The sequence below is a fragment of the Microplitis mediator genome, chromosome 5 (genome assembly GCF_029852145.1).
Source record: "Microplitis mediator isolate UGA2020A chromosome 5, iyMicMedi2.1, whole genome shotgun sequence".
NCBI lineage: Eukaryota > Metazoa > Arthropoda > Insecta > Hymenoptera > Braconidae > Microplitis > Microplitis mediator.
In genome coordinates this window covers 24459321-24475236 of record NC_079973.1, presented here as the reverse complement: position 1 = coordinate 24475236, position 15916 = coordinate 24459321, and the positions used below count along the sequence as shown (strand labels likewise).

Genomic DNA, 15916 nt, shown 5'->3' with positions numbered 1-15916 from the left:
TATATAGATATTTAATTGTAATTTAAGTAATAAATATTAAATTAAGTCCAATAATCTGGACGTCCCATACGAAAAAAATATATATCCGAATATATCCGGGCCAATCTGCATATATGAGACATACATTTTTATATATGTCGTTTATATGCAGATTGGCCGGGATATATCCGGATATATATTTTTTCGTATGGGGTAACAATATATAAAGTACTCTATATATTTTTTAATAAATTTTATTTATATATAAATAAAAATATGATACCGAATTAGCTGACGTCTGCTAACTTCCATCATATAATAAAGCTATTAATTAAAATACTAAAAGCCTCATATAAAATGCGATTAAAAATCTATTCATTATCAATACTAAATATAATAAATAAATTACAATATCCAACATACTTTTTGTAGTGTCAAAAATTTAAACTTTCGACTCACAAAAAAAAATTATTTTAAATTATTCGCATTAACGACCTAGCTAACATCGACTAAACCTTGATATACTTAAATGTAATCATATATTCCTAAATAAATCCCATACATTAAAGTATAATTTCTGTCAATCGATTTTCGTGTTTTAAAAATTTAAAAAATCCCGCCAAATGTCAACAATATAAAAAACACTCGCGTGGCGCTAAAATCGCGACAAGCCACGCACACACACTAGCCCACACCAAGCTCACACACATAGACATTTACACATATATGCGTATATATATATATGTATACTATCCCTGTGTGCCCACCTCATACTATTTTATTGTCAGTGGAATAGCTCTGGCGATGAATGGCCGCCTCGTTCAGTGTGGTCCGACAATTCCATTTTATTGCAATTCATTTTTTTTATAATTGATTATACACATCCCCAAGACATCTAATTATCTCATTACACTCGGTAAGTAATTATAAATTACATCCTTACACTCAAAAAAATTACCCCACTGAAACTACTCCAATAAATATCAACTAAACAAATTAATAATTAATGCACACAATACACACCTATATCTCCTCATATATATATACATTTATACTCATATATATATACCTACACCATCTCTATCACTCACACAAATTAGCGTACACTGCTGCTGCTGCTGCTTCAGCTCAGCACGTATTCCAAAACGTGCTCTATTATCATTGCACGCCCGGTCATTCGTGATCCTCATTAAGTACACACATTTAAAAATTTATAAATAATATATATACATTGATATATATTTATAATTACCCGCGTTTTAATAATATATAACTCACAGTCTCATTTGCCGTGACGTGTCATGGATATTATTCATGCATTGCTTAAAATTCACAATGGCTATTTTTTTTACTCTAAAAAAAATTTTATGCCATCAGAAATTCTACTTCACCTTTAGATAAATTAATAATAAATATATATGTAATATCGTTATTTTACAATCAATTTTTCTATTATCGCTAATATATACTTAGATATATCTATAACTCCAAGTATGTATACCTATATATATATATATATATATATATATATATATATATATATATATATATATATATATGTATAGAGTGATAACTATAAAAAGTTCTTGAGTTACCCCAAGCGTATCAATTACACGGTTTTCAATAATTTTTTTACTTTGCAACGTTAGCTAATAATAAAAAGTTGATATCAATAGCAATTACTTTGATATTTAATTGACATTAAAATATGAATTACTCATATATTTACTAAAATATTTGTTGTGTAAATTTCAGGTTTTTCAGAGCTTGATTTTGCTGAGATTATTGGGATCGGTTTAAAAAAGAAGCTAATAAAAATAATAATATAAAATGGAGAAGACAGCGGATGGGTTCCATCAAGACCGGAACAATGGAGCTGAAGATGTCACTATGACATTAGTCAACAGCGACGAGAGAGTCGCTATTCTTGACGCTGGTGCTCAGTATGGGAAAGTAATTGATCGTAAAGTACGTGAATTGAATGTACAGTGTGAGATACTACCTTTGGACACTCCAGCGTTTACTCTTAAAGAGAAAGGATACAAGTAATTATTTTATTTACTGGATATATGGAATTATTTATTTAATTGTTGGTTTTTTTTTATAGGGCGATTATAATTTCTGGAGGACCTAGTTCTGTTTACGCAGAAGATGCGCCGAGATATGATGGTGATATATTCCGAATAGGTATTCCAGTACTGGGTATTTGTTATGGGATGCAAATGATGAACAAGGAGTTTGGTGGTACTGTGAATAGAAAGGAAGGACGTGAAGACGGACAATTTTTAATAGAAGTTGACACCAAGTGCCTGTTATTCAAGTAATTTTTTTTTTTTATGCTCTTTATCTTAACCCAGCGGTCGCTCTCCCGACAAAAATAATAACAGACATGTCTTTAGAACCAAAGTCTTTTATTTAAATATTTTTATAAAAGCTAGGATTCACTTTTATTTATTTTAATATTTAAAGTAAAAGATCTGGGATCACTCCACGTATTTGTATATATATATTTAGTAAATATAGATATATAAATACATGAGTAATCAGGTACTAGTTCCCTGGTCGAGTACTGGGTCTCTTACCTCAGTAAGAAAAAAAAATGATGCAAAAAGTGAATTTTTTAATAAAAATTTTCCATAAATCTTGTGGTTAATTATTGGATAATTTTTCTAAATCAAGTGAAAAAATTTTGATCAGAAATTTCAAAGTTAAGAGAAAAATTCGTTCTTTTTTTATAAATGTTTATGTAAATTTTGAATTATTGGAACGGTGACCAGTCAGAATATCTATCATAAAAATATCCATTGAAAAAATTATCCATTTATGCAGAAAATCAATGACTTATGGATATTTTTGCACTGGATCTTTTTACATTGGATATTCTGACCTAGGACCATTGGAACAACTACAAGATAATTTTTTCTAGCGCTTAAATTATTCAAATATTTAAAGTTTAAAATTCCCGAGACCCTGTATGATCATTGAAAGTTAGTTACTGCAATTAAGAATTAATATCGTCTACAATAAATTTATTTTCCAAAACAGGGGCTTGGAAAAAGATCAATTAGTTTTACTCACTCATGGAGACAGTATAGACAGGGTTGCTGATTGTTTTCGTGCAACAGCTAAATCATCAAATTTTATTGTTGGAATATCAAGTGACAAAATGAATTTATATGGAGTACAATTTCATCCCGAAGTTGATCTTACGACAAATGGTAAACAAATGTTACATAATTTTTTGTTCGGTATCGCTGGTTTGACTGGTAACTATACAATGCACGACCGAGAAGCCCAGTGCATTCAATATATTAAAGAGACTGTTGGCAGCAACAAAGTGTTGGTAAGTTAACGCTAATTACCCTGATAAATTTTAAAATAGAAAAAAATTTCACGGCCTTTTGGTTCTAGAGTTTCCTAAAGCCAAAAGGGCGCAAAAAACCCAAGTTATTTTGTAATTAGTAATTAAAATAAAAATAATTTTCGACAGTTGTTGGTTAGCGGAGGAGTTGACTCAACAGTATGTGCGGCATTATTACATAAAGCATTGAACAAAGAACAAGTGATTCCATTGCATATCAACAATGGATTTATGCGCAAAGGAGAAACACCGTTTGTTGAACAGAGTTTAGCTGAACTGGGTGTTAAGCTGCGTGTTGTCAATGCAACACATAATTTTATGGAGGGAACAACGTCTGTACCACTGGATCATGTATCACCGGCAAATATTATTAACAATAAGGGCATTGGTGTTACGGCTATTGGACCGAGGACTAGAATAACTAAAATGCTGTGTCAGACAACAAATCCTGAGGAAAAACGTAAAATAATTGGTGATGTCTTTGTCCGGGTTGCTAATGACGCTATGACGGAAATGGGATTGAAACCTGAACAAGTTTTTCTTGGACAGGGTACGCTCAGGCCTGATCTTATTGAAAGTGCTAGTGCACTTGCCAGTGGTATGTATTGCTAATTACAACTAGTACTGATAAATTTCAATCATTGTTTATTTATTTTTATTTACAACTATTAGGCAAAGCAGATGCTATTAAAACCCATCACAATGACAGCGAACTTGTAAGAGCCTTGAGATCACAGGGTCGTGTTGTTGAACCACTTAAAGATTTTCATAAAGATGAAGTACGACAGATTGGATGCGACTTGGGATTACCAGCGCCGCTTGTTCAACGACACCCGTTCCCTGGTCCCGGTTTAGCCATACGTATTTTGTGTGCTGACGAACCTTTTATGGACAAAGATTTTTCGGAAACTCAGGTTTTTATTTTTTACTATTTATTTTATCAATATTTGAGTTTACTGATATTTAAAAAAATATGTCATGGTAATAAAGTATATTGTCAAATTTCATCATCACTATCAAAAGTTCAAAGTTTAAAATGATAGCATATTTTTGTTGTAGACTTGTTCTATTTTTTTTTAATCAAGATAATTTTTTAACAAAAATTAATTTTTGTAATTTTGTTTTTTTTTTTGTTTAGGTAATTGTAAAAATAATGGCTGAGTACGAACAAATGCTGCAGAAAAAACACGCACTATTAAATCGTGTCGAAAGTGCAACAAGTGAATCAGAACGTCAACATTTACGCAGAGTTTCAAGTGAAAATCATATTGCGGCGATATTATTACCAATTCGCAGTGTTGGAGTACAAGTAAATATTTATTATTTTTATTTATAATAAAATTACAGTTATAAATATATAACAATAAGCTAAAAGACCTAGTACCTAATCCGGGAACTAGTATCTGATCAAGTAGTAATTAGTACCCGATCATAAAACTAGTACTCGATCAGGAAACTAGTAGGGGAGACCGAGGCAAGACGGCCCACCTAAGCCGGTTATTATTATTTGTGGCTTTTAACCATCAATTCGATTTACTCTTGTCCAACTTGAACTCAATTCACCAAAATTTTGGTGAAGCTCCTGAAAAAAATTTTTTTTTTTTGGGGCAAGACGGCCCCCTCCGAAAAAAAATGAAAAAAAAATTTTTTTTTTTTTAATTGTAAAAAAATTTCCCGCGTAACAAATGTTTATATTTTTCTCTTTAACAACTGTATTTACTTTAATATTACTCGGAATAACCTTTTTTGATATAATACGAGTCATTTTTTCACTTCTGTAGAAAATTGATTATTGGTTTTTTTAACTTTTTCAAATGCTCTATTTTAATCCAAATCCATATAATTAACCAAAAAATGATATTTCTATTAAATTAATCATGACTAGGTTATAATACTATGAAATACATTTTCTTTTAGAACTTTTGAGTGGTTCATTTTGTCCCAAGTTTCACGTATCGGGCTAAAAATGAGTAAATAATATAAATTTGTGATAATCAAAAGAAAACAAGAAAAAAAAATTTTGGTTAATTTTTGAGGTGGGCCTTCTTGCCCCGGGTGGGCCGTCTTGCCCCGGTCTCCCCTACTCGATCACATGTATTTGTATATCTATATTTAGTAAAATATAGTAAATATAGATATACAAATACATGAGTGATTGGGTACTGGGTCGTCGACCTTAACTCAAATTGAAAATAAAAAATGAATTTAAAATTTTCAGGGCGATCGAAGGAGTTATAGTTACGTCGTAGGGTTATCGTGTCAGGGACTTAAGCCGGAGGAGGAACTGCCACTAGAGAGCGTAGTCTGGGAAGATTTATTGTTCCTCGCAAGACTGATTCCCCGTGTCTGTCACAACGTAAATCGCGTCTGCTATATATTCGGACCGATAGTCCAGCATCCAATAACTGACATAACACCAACGCACCTCACGTCAAACGTCATCTCGACACTCAGACAAGCCGATCACTTGGCCAACCAAGTTCTCGCCTCAAATAACTGTATAAATGCAATCAGTCAGATGCCAGTTGTATTGATTCCGGTGCATTTTGATCGCGACGCTGCATCTCGGGTGCCTTCATGTCAACGTTCTGTTGTACTCAGGCCTTTTTGTTCAAGTGATTTTATGACTGGTACACCAGCTATTCCCGGCAATCAATTACCAATGCATGTAAGTAGTCATATTTTTCATATTAATATTATTATCATATTTTCTAAAGAAAGTAAAAGACCCAATTATTGATATTTTATTCAAATATTTATTTTTATTCTCTTCGATTCGAACACTTATAATTTTTAAATATCAAAGTGCGCTTTTATGTCAATAATTGTGACTTTTACCTTCGGAAAATTTGTTTCTTTATATATAATTAATATGTGATTACTAATTAAATGATTTAAATTGAACAGGTTATTAAAAAAATGATTGCCGAAATATCAACAGTACCAGGAATATCACGCGTATTATATGATTTATCATCAAAACCACCTGGTACCACTGAATGGGAGTAATGGACACTTATTTTAAACTCACTCCTTTATATTTTTTCACCACCCGTTTGCGCGTAACGACTCCAGAAATAACAATAATGAAAAAAAACTATATTTAAAAAACAAAACAAAAATTATGTCTATTAAAAAAAAAAAGTTTTACGAATCGATAAGTTTATGAAATTATTACTGATTTATATATGGAGATATTATGAGCTAAAGGGGGCCTATAGTTATAATTATAACTTATGACTAAAATTACGCACTGCTCCTTTTGCTACGTTTAATTATATACATAAAAGAAAAATAACAAAAAATTAATAATGATTTGTCATTACGCCAAAAAAAAAAAAAATGGTGGTATTGTGTACATTAAGGTTGAAGGTAAGTATCATGTTTGCTTGTAAATATGTTTCTATTAGGTCAATTGTATAAAATAATAATTTATTCAAAACAAGAGTTAAAAATATTTAAATAGTTAAAATAAAAGCTATTAACAAAGTTACGTCATACACACACTCACACATATATATACACTTACAGATCATATACAATTAATATAACAGTAGCATGGTCGTTAAATAAGGGCGTGTTCAGAAAAACACTGGAGATTTAGTCCAGTCGATTCCGAAATAGGAGACGTTCCCGAAAGTTGCTGCAAATTTGGGTCGTCTAGATGTCATCTACACGCATCTCCAGAATAAAAAAGTCATCCCAGGGGTTGATGGGAAAAAAAATAAAAACAGATTTTTTCGAAATATTTCATAAACAAAAAAAATTCATAAAAAAGTATAAGAAATTTTGTTTGTATCTAAAAAATGACGTAATAAATTTTTGACATTTCGAAGCTTAAATTTACTGAATTTTTCAACTTCAGGCGCATTCTTATAAAAATTCAGACTAAAAAAATTTCTTATACTTTTTGATGTGAATTTTTTTCTCTACAAATTTTGTTTGAAAGTTTTGCACATTTTATTGTTTATCAGAAGTTATCAGATATTTTTGGAAACAAAATACAGACCGCACATTGATGCACTACTGTCTAATCTAGCGAAGTGCGCTTTGATTGTTTGATAATATTCGTTTGTTTAAGAGAAAAACTCTGCCAAAGTTTCCACTTACTCGTGAACGAGTGTAATAAAAAAAAGTGCAACCCCTCTTGAAATATTTTCAAAAAATCTGTTTTTCGAGTGTTTTTATTTTTTTTCTCACCAACCCCTTTGACTTTTTATTCTGGGGATGTTCATTTGACATCTAGACCAACGAAATTTCCACCCTTTCGAGACCGTCTCCTATTTCCAAGTTTCGAGGCGACTATTATGTAGTCGAATCGTTCCTCTGGTTCAACCAGATATTTATGAACGCAGAAGCCGCGTCTTTCTCTTCCAGAGTTAATTTCTGAACACGCCCTAAATAAATAAATCACGTTTTGCATTCGCGGCGGCTACATCTTATCAAAGGTAACATTAAATTACTGTTGTACTCAATTTGCATATAATGTTGAACATGCTCAACAGTTTTCCTGTATGTTTCATGCCAAACGCAACTTCCACTTTTCGTCATACATCTAAAACAAACAAACATGTAGTTATTATTATTAATTAATTAATTAATTAATTAACTAATTATTAATGTAATTTTAATTATCATATTACCATTTTTGTTTTATTACAAACAAACGAACAAGTAAATGATAAAAAAAAACCTATCTTATATTTTCGAGTGTTATTTTTTAAAATAAGTAATTAACTTATTTAATTATCTAATATAATTAGATAAGAATACATTATATTTATACATTTTTTATTTCTTTTTTTTAGATATATATATAATAATTACCTGTACATTGTTTTCATTAATATATGCAAATCTTCAATACGTTTTTCATTTGGAAGCATACTAAGAAATGTAGCAATCGATAATATATCTATTTCATTAGCATATGGGGAATTTAAAATCCATGCTTGTAAATGATTTTTTACCTTAAAAATTAATTAACAAATTTATTAATTAAATTATAAAATAAAACTAAGTATTGAATTATCATTATTTTTTTTTTATACAGATCATTAAAAAATACCTGATGCAATGGAAGACTAAATAAATAATTAACTAAATTATTCAACATCTCTTGATGTTCATCAGATTTAACACGACCACGACCACGGAAAAAAGACTGATGTGACTTGATAGCTTCGCGTCTGTCATCAACTCCTAGTTTATTGTCATTAGATGATATATTTATTTCATTCTCTAAAAAACTTCTGCGTTTTGTTATCATTAAATTTCTATCATTGTCATTATTAATGCGCTCATTAATTTTAACTTCTTTGGCTTTAGCTAAGACTCTGCCGTTGCTCTGCGTATTATTATTATTATTTATCACAAATTTTTTAGGTTTACGTCCACGTTTAGATTTCACTTCATTTCCCGCGCGAATGGGCAAATTAATTGGTTCGGTATTTTTCAGTCTCTCCTTCTCTTTCTTCTTAGTCATGCAATAAATTTTGACGTCTTGTTTCATGTCATCTGACAGCGCCGCGAGAAAATCTGGATCAACTTGAGAAAAAGTGACACTGGTTTCATCAATTAGTCTCCGCTGATTAACATCTGGATTTTTTTCATCAACGGGATTCCCATTTCTTCCGTCAGCGCCATCATCTCCATCAGCATTTGACTTGTAGTGATTCATTATTTCATTTCTTATGTCATCTGGTAATTCAATCAGCACTTGCATGTCGAGTTCTTGAACCTCCGGTAATTTTGTTTTGCTAAACTTGCCAGGTTTTGTTTGCTTGAAATAATTATTGTCTATTACTTGGGAGGGTTTTTTTTTAACTATTGGCTTCGTCGCTAATATTTCATTTCTTATGTCTTCCGGCAACTCTGTAAGTACTGACTCATCAATTCCTTGTGATTCTTGGATTAATTTTTTATCAAACCCACCAGCACTTCCGCTGGCACCTTCATCTCCAGACTTATCATCTATTTTTAAATTACCACCAGACTTTTTTAATGTCAAATTGTCTTGCTCGTTATTCGCAACAGCTTTCGAAGGACCCGCTTGATTTTTATGATAGTTCAGTATCTCCATTTTGATATCATCCGGCAATTCATTCAAAACCGCGCTGTCTATTTCCGTAGAACTTGGAAAGAAATTCGAAGGTTTTGAATTTTTGATAGTAGATTTAGTTGAGGTGAAAAATGCTTTTAAACCTTGTGGTTTAACTTTAGTTATTTTGTCTCTATCCTTATCTTTTACTTTAATTTTATCATTTTTATTATCATTGCCATTTTTAAATAATAAATTATGGCCTTTATTTCCCACAGCTTGGTTCTGGTTATCACTCTCTTTAAGAACATCAGCATCATCATTTTTATCAGACACCTTATCAATAATATTATTGTTAGGTTGCTTAGCTCTGGCAACAAACTTCATCATGTAGGTATCAGTATTTTTCTTTTGCATCTCCAATCTCGAAATCTGAATCCCAATGCCCCTGATATCGTCTGCCGGTTGTCCCATGGCTTCCCATAGACTCAATACCTCTCTAGTAACAACAACCTCATCATCAATAGCAGTAATAAAATTCTTAGACTTAGTATAATTATCGCAAACTCCATGGCCCATAAATTTTGCTGTCTCTTTCGGAGCATTCTTAGCTCTGACCATCAATTTCAAAGTAATACATCGACCTTTGGCATTTACTTTAGTCAGCCGACCGGAAACTTCCCTAGCCAATTTTTTCAAAAATTCTCTCGCGTCATTATCGTCATCAAATCGTATCCCGTAATTAACTTCCGCAGACACTGACTTTCTGACATGCTCGATATTTAATTTCGTGGTGTCAATACCTCTGCACATACTGTACAGCAACTCGCCTGTTTTTCTACCAAACTCTTTTTGCAAAACAATCAGCGGTATTTCTTGTAAATCCGAACAAATTTTAATGTTCATTTTCTTCAACGAGTGCATCGTCGAGTAACCGACACCCGGCAGTTCTCTGACACCAATACCGCCAATATAATCTTTTACTTGACTGCTAATTAAATAAAATTGTCCATCAGGCTTAGCTTTCTTGGTCGCCAAACGCGCTTGCAATTTATTACCACCGAATCCAGTTGATACTGGGCATCCAGTTTTATCTTTTATTTCCCTTCTTATAATATCAGCAAACTCCAAAGCTGTTAATTTACATTCGCTAATTATTCTAGTAACATCCGCGTACATTTCGTCACAACTGACAGCTTCAATGTCTAAAGTATATGAGGCGACAGTATTGTAAAGAATATATGATACTTCTTTGTATCCTTCGAAGTCATATTTTATTGTTTTTAAATTAGGACATAATTTTAATGCCTGTCCTAAAAACATTCCATTTTTAATCCCTAATTTTCTTGCTTCATATGAACATGAAGCTATTTCAGCCATCGATAAAAATTCTTCATCTTTATTATTATTATTCTTATTATTATTAACAGACGTTGGCCGATTTCCACGTGCATGTGTCACCGCAACAGGTTGACCTTTCAACTCAGGTTTATTTCTCAACCCAACGGACACAAAAAAACAATCCATGTCAATATGCATTATCACGACTTTATCTTTTTCATCTTCAGGTTTTTTAAAATTTTTTTTAGGCGCGCGCTCTTTTAAATCAAACAAATCTTCATCTGAATCACTTTCATCAACAAACTCATCAGACTGTGCTTTGTCTTGAGGTTTAGCTGCTGAAATACGATCGCTATTGAATATCGACTCATCAGAATCTGATTCATTTGAATTGTCTTTTACTGATTCATCAATAGGCTTTAGTTTTTTCAGTCTTTCTAATCCAGGGTAAGAGCCGGTATTTTTAGCGCGCAATTCATTAACGTATTCTTTGAAGGTCGCACCCATTGTTGATATATGATGCAAGCGCGAGTTGTTGTAGAATTCAGTTATAAATTCATCATTTTTAGAGCACAATGCGGCTCCACTACGTGCTAATTTATTATTGCTATTAATACTATCACTGACATGCGTGATTTCATTGTCATTTATATTTATTGCACTAGATGTGGTTGGAATATTTTGTTTAAAATTTGAAGGACCTGGAATACTATCCAGTGATTCCTTATCTACTGAACTACAAGTACCAGCATCAATAAATTTATCATTGGAATTTATTACTGAAGATTTTTCATGTGAAGGACCTGGGACACCAGCACCTGGTTCCTGTTTTTTTAAAACGGAGTCACTGGGGTCATCAAAGTCATCTAGGACTTTGTCTAAAGTTTTAAGAGAAGAGTCTCCATTTACAGAACTAGTGTCAACTGGCCCATGATTCTGGTTGTCATTTTTAAAGTGCAACTGCGGCTGTGTCACCGACGTCGTTGAGTACAGCAAGTAGGGCCTCCAGTCGAGCAATTTATTGGCGCTGATGCTGTCTGTGATCCACTCGGGTTTGCACAGAGGCAGCGGATTTTTACTCTTACGATACTGGATTATTTTAGAGTACGGCAAATTCGATGCAATTAAATGTGTCGTGCCATGGGGACGTAAGTAATGATGATAAATACCCCCGTGTTCCATCATCAGCCGCTTCAAGTCGTTAGCACACGGATGTGTATAACCATTTACAAATATTGAAATTCCTTTGAACAATTTTGTTGCGCTGACAACTTCACTGACAGCTGCCTCATCAAATTGTTCCTCGAGTTTGGCTTTTTTTGCTGCCATATACGAGCCCTAGAATTAATTATTTTTATTACTTATTATTAAATTTATAAATATGTATTTATTTATTTAATAATTACCCAGTCTTCCAATCCATTTTCAGCCCAAGCTTCAATTTTTTTCTTCTTTGACATTTTAAAATTATTTTTAACCAAACACTCATAGATTTTAAGAACTTTTTAAATGATTCTGCGTCAGCCGACGTCTTGGATTTTTTTCAAAACGATAAATTTAAAAAAAAAATTGCACATATAGATTTTTAAATTTTCTACATGTGTATTTTTTTATTTTTTTTTTTTGTTGAAAAAAAAATCGAAAATTTTTAATTGTCTGCCAACTTTAGGATCGTCATTTTAAATATTTCAGCAAAAAGTTTTTAAAATTAAAAAAAAAAAATAAATACATACTGTTGTTAATTAATAACAATAATTATTTATCAATAATATAAAAAAAAATATATATCAGTGACTTTAACGACATAAACAATTGAAAACGCGTCTTTATTACCGCTACCGGTATTTTATCCGAAAATGGCGGGAATTATTTAATTTTAATTTATTTTTTTAAATATTTCATTGTATATAAACATTAATAAAGCAAATATATATATATATATAGATATAGAGAACTACAACATAAATATGAAACTATAGTAATAAATGTGTACAATAAGTGTCAGGCGGCAGTCAGTGGCCATCCATAAAATTAAGACGTAAAAAAAAAGCGGCTTTAAGTCTCTCCGACCCGAAGCTTCTCAACAACGACAACGGCGTCAAGTTCGACGGCAACCACGACAACTACAAACTACCAACGACCAACCATTACTAACCATCCACCATCGCGAGTCTCCATTTATATTAATACAAAGCTGCGAAAAAATTTTAACGTCTATCACCACCATTATCATCATCATCACCTAAACTGATATATATTTTATCCCGCGACTGCAATTGATTCAGTAAATCAAGTAAGTATGCATTTATATCCTCACATATATTATTTATCACTTATATATCAACTTATTATTTCAATAGTCGCGTTGCGTTGAGTTTTTTTTTTTCCCGTTGAAATTTTTATCAATGATTTCGTGCGATCACGAGTAGTCGTGATGGCTATACCGGGTTATGTTGCTACAAATAACCAAACATCAATAAATTTTTAAAATCGATTGGCAAGAGATCGATATTTATATTAAATATTTATTTGATAATTAAATATTAACATGGAAAAAAAAAAAGAATTTTGGGGGAAATACGAGGGGTGAATTTCTAGGGCAAAATAATAAAAATCTGTTTGTTTCAGGATGAGTGACAGTTATAATCGCGATTATAATAACAGAAGGAGACGTAGCGACAGTGGAAGTGGTGGAGGAGGTGGCAGTACCAGTGGAGGTGGTGGCGGAAGCACCAGAGGAGGTGCTGGAAGCACCAGCGGGGGTGGCGGAAGCCGCCGTGGATTTGGAGGTGGCGGAGGAGGAGGGGGAGGGGGTGGAGGTGGTGGTGGCGGAGGATACAGAGGATATGGAAATCGCAAATATGGAAGTGACAGTAGAGATAGACGTAATGGTGGTGGATATCAGCGTAAAGAATGGAGTAACTCATACCGCGATAGTCGCGGAAGAGATGGTTCACGTAGTAATGGTTCTTATTATGGGAGTCATGACAGACAGAGGTGAAGAAAATTCAAAATGTTTAAAATAATGTCCAAAATATGTACAATAGTTAATGCTTGTCTTGTCCAATTGTTCATTTTGTCAAATAATGTCGTATAATGCCACCTTTTCGTTCGATAAATATTTATATTGATACATTCATACAAATTATTGTCAAAGAATAAAAAGGTATCTTTTTTGAGAGCTATATTATTCATGGGTAATACACGGCATGGATCTATAATAGCTTTCATGGAATTCTTTTTTTTAAACTTCATTATTATTAATTAATTGACTTTTTTTTTTTATTTATCTTTTAGCACAACTGTCATGCATATTCAGCAACAACATGTTGGTAAGATTATTGGACGTGGGGGATCTAATATTAAAGATCTTCAAGCTCAGAGTAATGCTCGTATTAATGTAAATACATTTTTTTTTAATCTTCACTATATAACTTACACTGTAAACAAATTTATGATTCTGAAGTCAGCAATGACAGTAAAGTTGGCGGACATTTGACAATTTTTTAAATTTTTAAATAATGACATGAAATTGTTTTATCAAAAAATTTAAAAAATAGACTTTTAGAAAATCCTACAATCAGTACATCCATTTTTTTTTATTTTATCAATTTTATTCTCTAATTTTTTTATATGTAATTTAAAAATCGTCTTATGTCGGCTACATTTACACTCATTAGTCAGCAGACAATTTACAATTTTCGAATTTTTTTTTCAACGACTTTAAAAAAAAAAAAAACTGAAAATATGCACATGTAGAAAATCGAAAAATCTATCAGTGAAATTTTTTTAATTTATCGTTTTAAAAAAAATCCAAAAATTAATAGACGTCTGGTAATTTCAGTTTCATAAAAATTTACAGAGAGAACGCGGATTAAATCCTGAGTGAATTCGGATTTAATCAAAATCCGTAATCACTCGAATTTTTTAACAGTTTACTAATAAATATATAAGTAAATAAATAATAAATATAAACATATTAATTTACTGATATTTTTAGATCGATAAATCTGGGTACAGAGACGGTATCCCCGTAACAATAACAGGATCACCAGAGGCTCGGCAAAAAGCTAAACATCTTATTGAAGATGTCATTAATGACAGATCATCATCATACGGCTCTGGACAAAATGATCGCGGGTCATCTTACAGTTCACGTCGAAGTGATCGAGGGCCTTATTAATAATCCCCGTCATTTTCATTATTAAAAAAAAGATTTAAAGATAATTGTGTGAAAAAAAAACCACGAGGAAATTTTTAAAATAAATTCCTCATCAATTATTTGCGTGAATCTTTAACAATAATAATGATAAGCTAAAATTATAATTTTTATTATTAATATCAAGAAAAAATAAGTACAGGAAAAAAAAAAAAATAATAAAACTCATGATACAATCCAATTGAAATAAGTATTTTTAAAATAGTGGTAACGTTTTGTTAACGATCATTTAAACTCCGTGGATAGAAAAGTAATAATTTATGATAACTACACGTGTGTAATTTCCTATTTTGTTTTTCAAAACAATAATACTGTATGTCAAATATGTTGTAATAATTATATTTTTTTTCTCAATTCAATAAATTTAGAAATATATGTATATCGATTATAAATTAATATTATATCTACTTGACTATTCAATTATAAATCATAAGAAACTTTTAATAATTATACTAAAATTTTTTTTAAAACTCAAGTAGTTATCAGTAAGACGTTAAATATATATTTATATATTTTTTTTTTAATCAACGACTACGATAAAAAATATCTTTTAGGTCATCTACCAGTTATCCAAATAAATAACTTGAATCTCGCATTACGATATTCGTATTGTTCTTCAACTCATTTTATTGTCTTGAGATTTACTTTTTTTATCAGACATTTTAAAAATAAATTTTTAGGATAAAACACGTGGCAACATTTAATTCAAATTGCCCTGAGGCTTTTTGATGTAAAAAAATTAATTACCACATAAAAAATTAATGTCGGAATGAGCGACGACCAGAGCGCTGAGAGCTGATTTTATTGAAGCTTTTAAAAAAAATTTACTTTTTAATAATTAAAAGTATTTAGGTATTTGTCTTAATGACCACTAACTTTTTTTAAATTTTAAATTCCTTATAATACAATTGATATTTAAACACTCGATTAAAAATAAATCAACCTATCAATTTCCAGTGTAAAAATTCAATTTTAA

General features: G+C 31.3%; 3 protein-coding genes across 3 annotated transcripts; 2 read left to right on the top strand and 1 right to left on the bottom strand.

Moving 5' to 3' along the window:
• Positions 1-741: 741 nt before the first annotated feature.
• On the top strand, positions 742-7148 carry LOC130667545 (GMP synthase [glutamine-hydrolyzing]). The gene is made up of 9 exons (XM_057469192.1): positions 742-895; positions 1735-2024; positions 2087-2299; positions 3025-3322; positions 3470-3938; positions 4013-4254; positions 4479-4649; positions 5559-6008; positions 6248-7148. Exons 2-9 carry the CDS (start codon positions 1810-1812, stop codon positions 6347-6349), a joined length of 2160 nt encoding a protein of 719 aa, XP_057325175.1. The 5' UTR covers positions 742-895; positions 1735-1809; the 3' UTR covers positions 6350-7148.
• Positions 6470-12394, bottom strand: LOC130667543 (DNA repair protein REV1). Its single transcript, XM_057469190.1, has 4 exons — positions 12128-12394; positions 8409-12059; positions 8168-8310; positions 6470-7895 (listed from the first exon to the last, which is right to left on the bottom strand). The coding sequence occupies exons 1-4, from the start codon at positions 12179-12181 to the stop codon at positions 7751-7753; spliced, it is 3993 nt and encodes a 1330-aa protein (XP_057325173.1). The 5' UTR covers positions 12182-12394; the 3' UTR covers positions 6470-7750.
• A 381-nt stretch (positions 12395-12775) lies between these two features.
• Positions 12776-15319, top strand: LOC130667551 (rRNA 2'-O-methyltransferase fibrillarin-like). Its single transcript, XM_057469203.1, has 4 exons — positions 12776-13014; positions 13350-13718; positions 14019-14121; positions 14722-15319. Exons 2-4 carry the CDS (start codon positions 13351-13353, stop codon positions 14902-14904), a joined length of 654 nt encoding a protein of 217 aa, XP_057325186.1. The 5' UTR covers positions 12776-13014; position 13350; the 3' UTR covers positions 14905-15319.
• Positions 15320-15916: the final 597 nt, after the last annotated feature.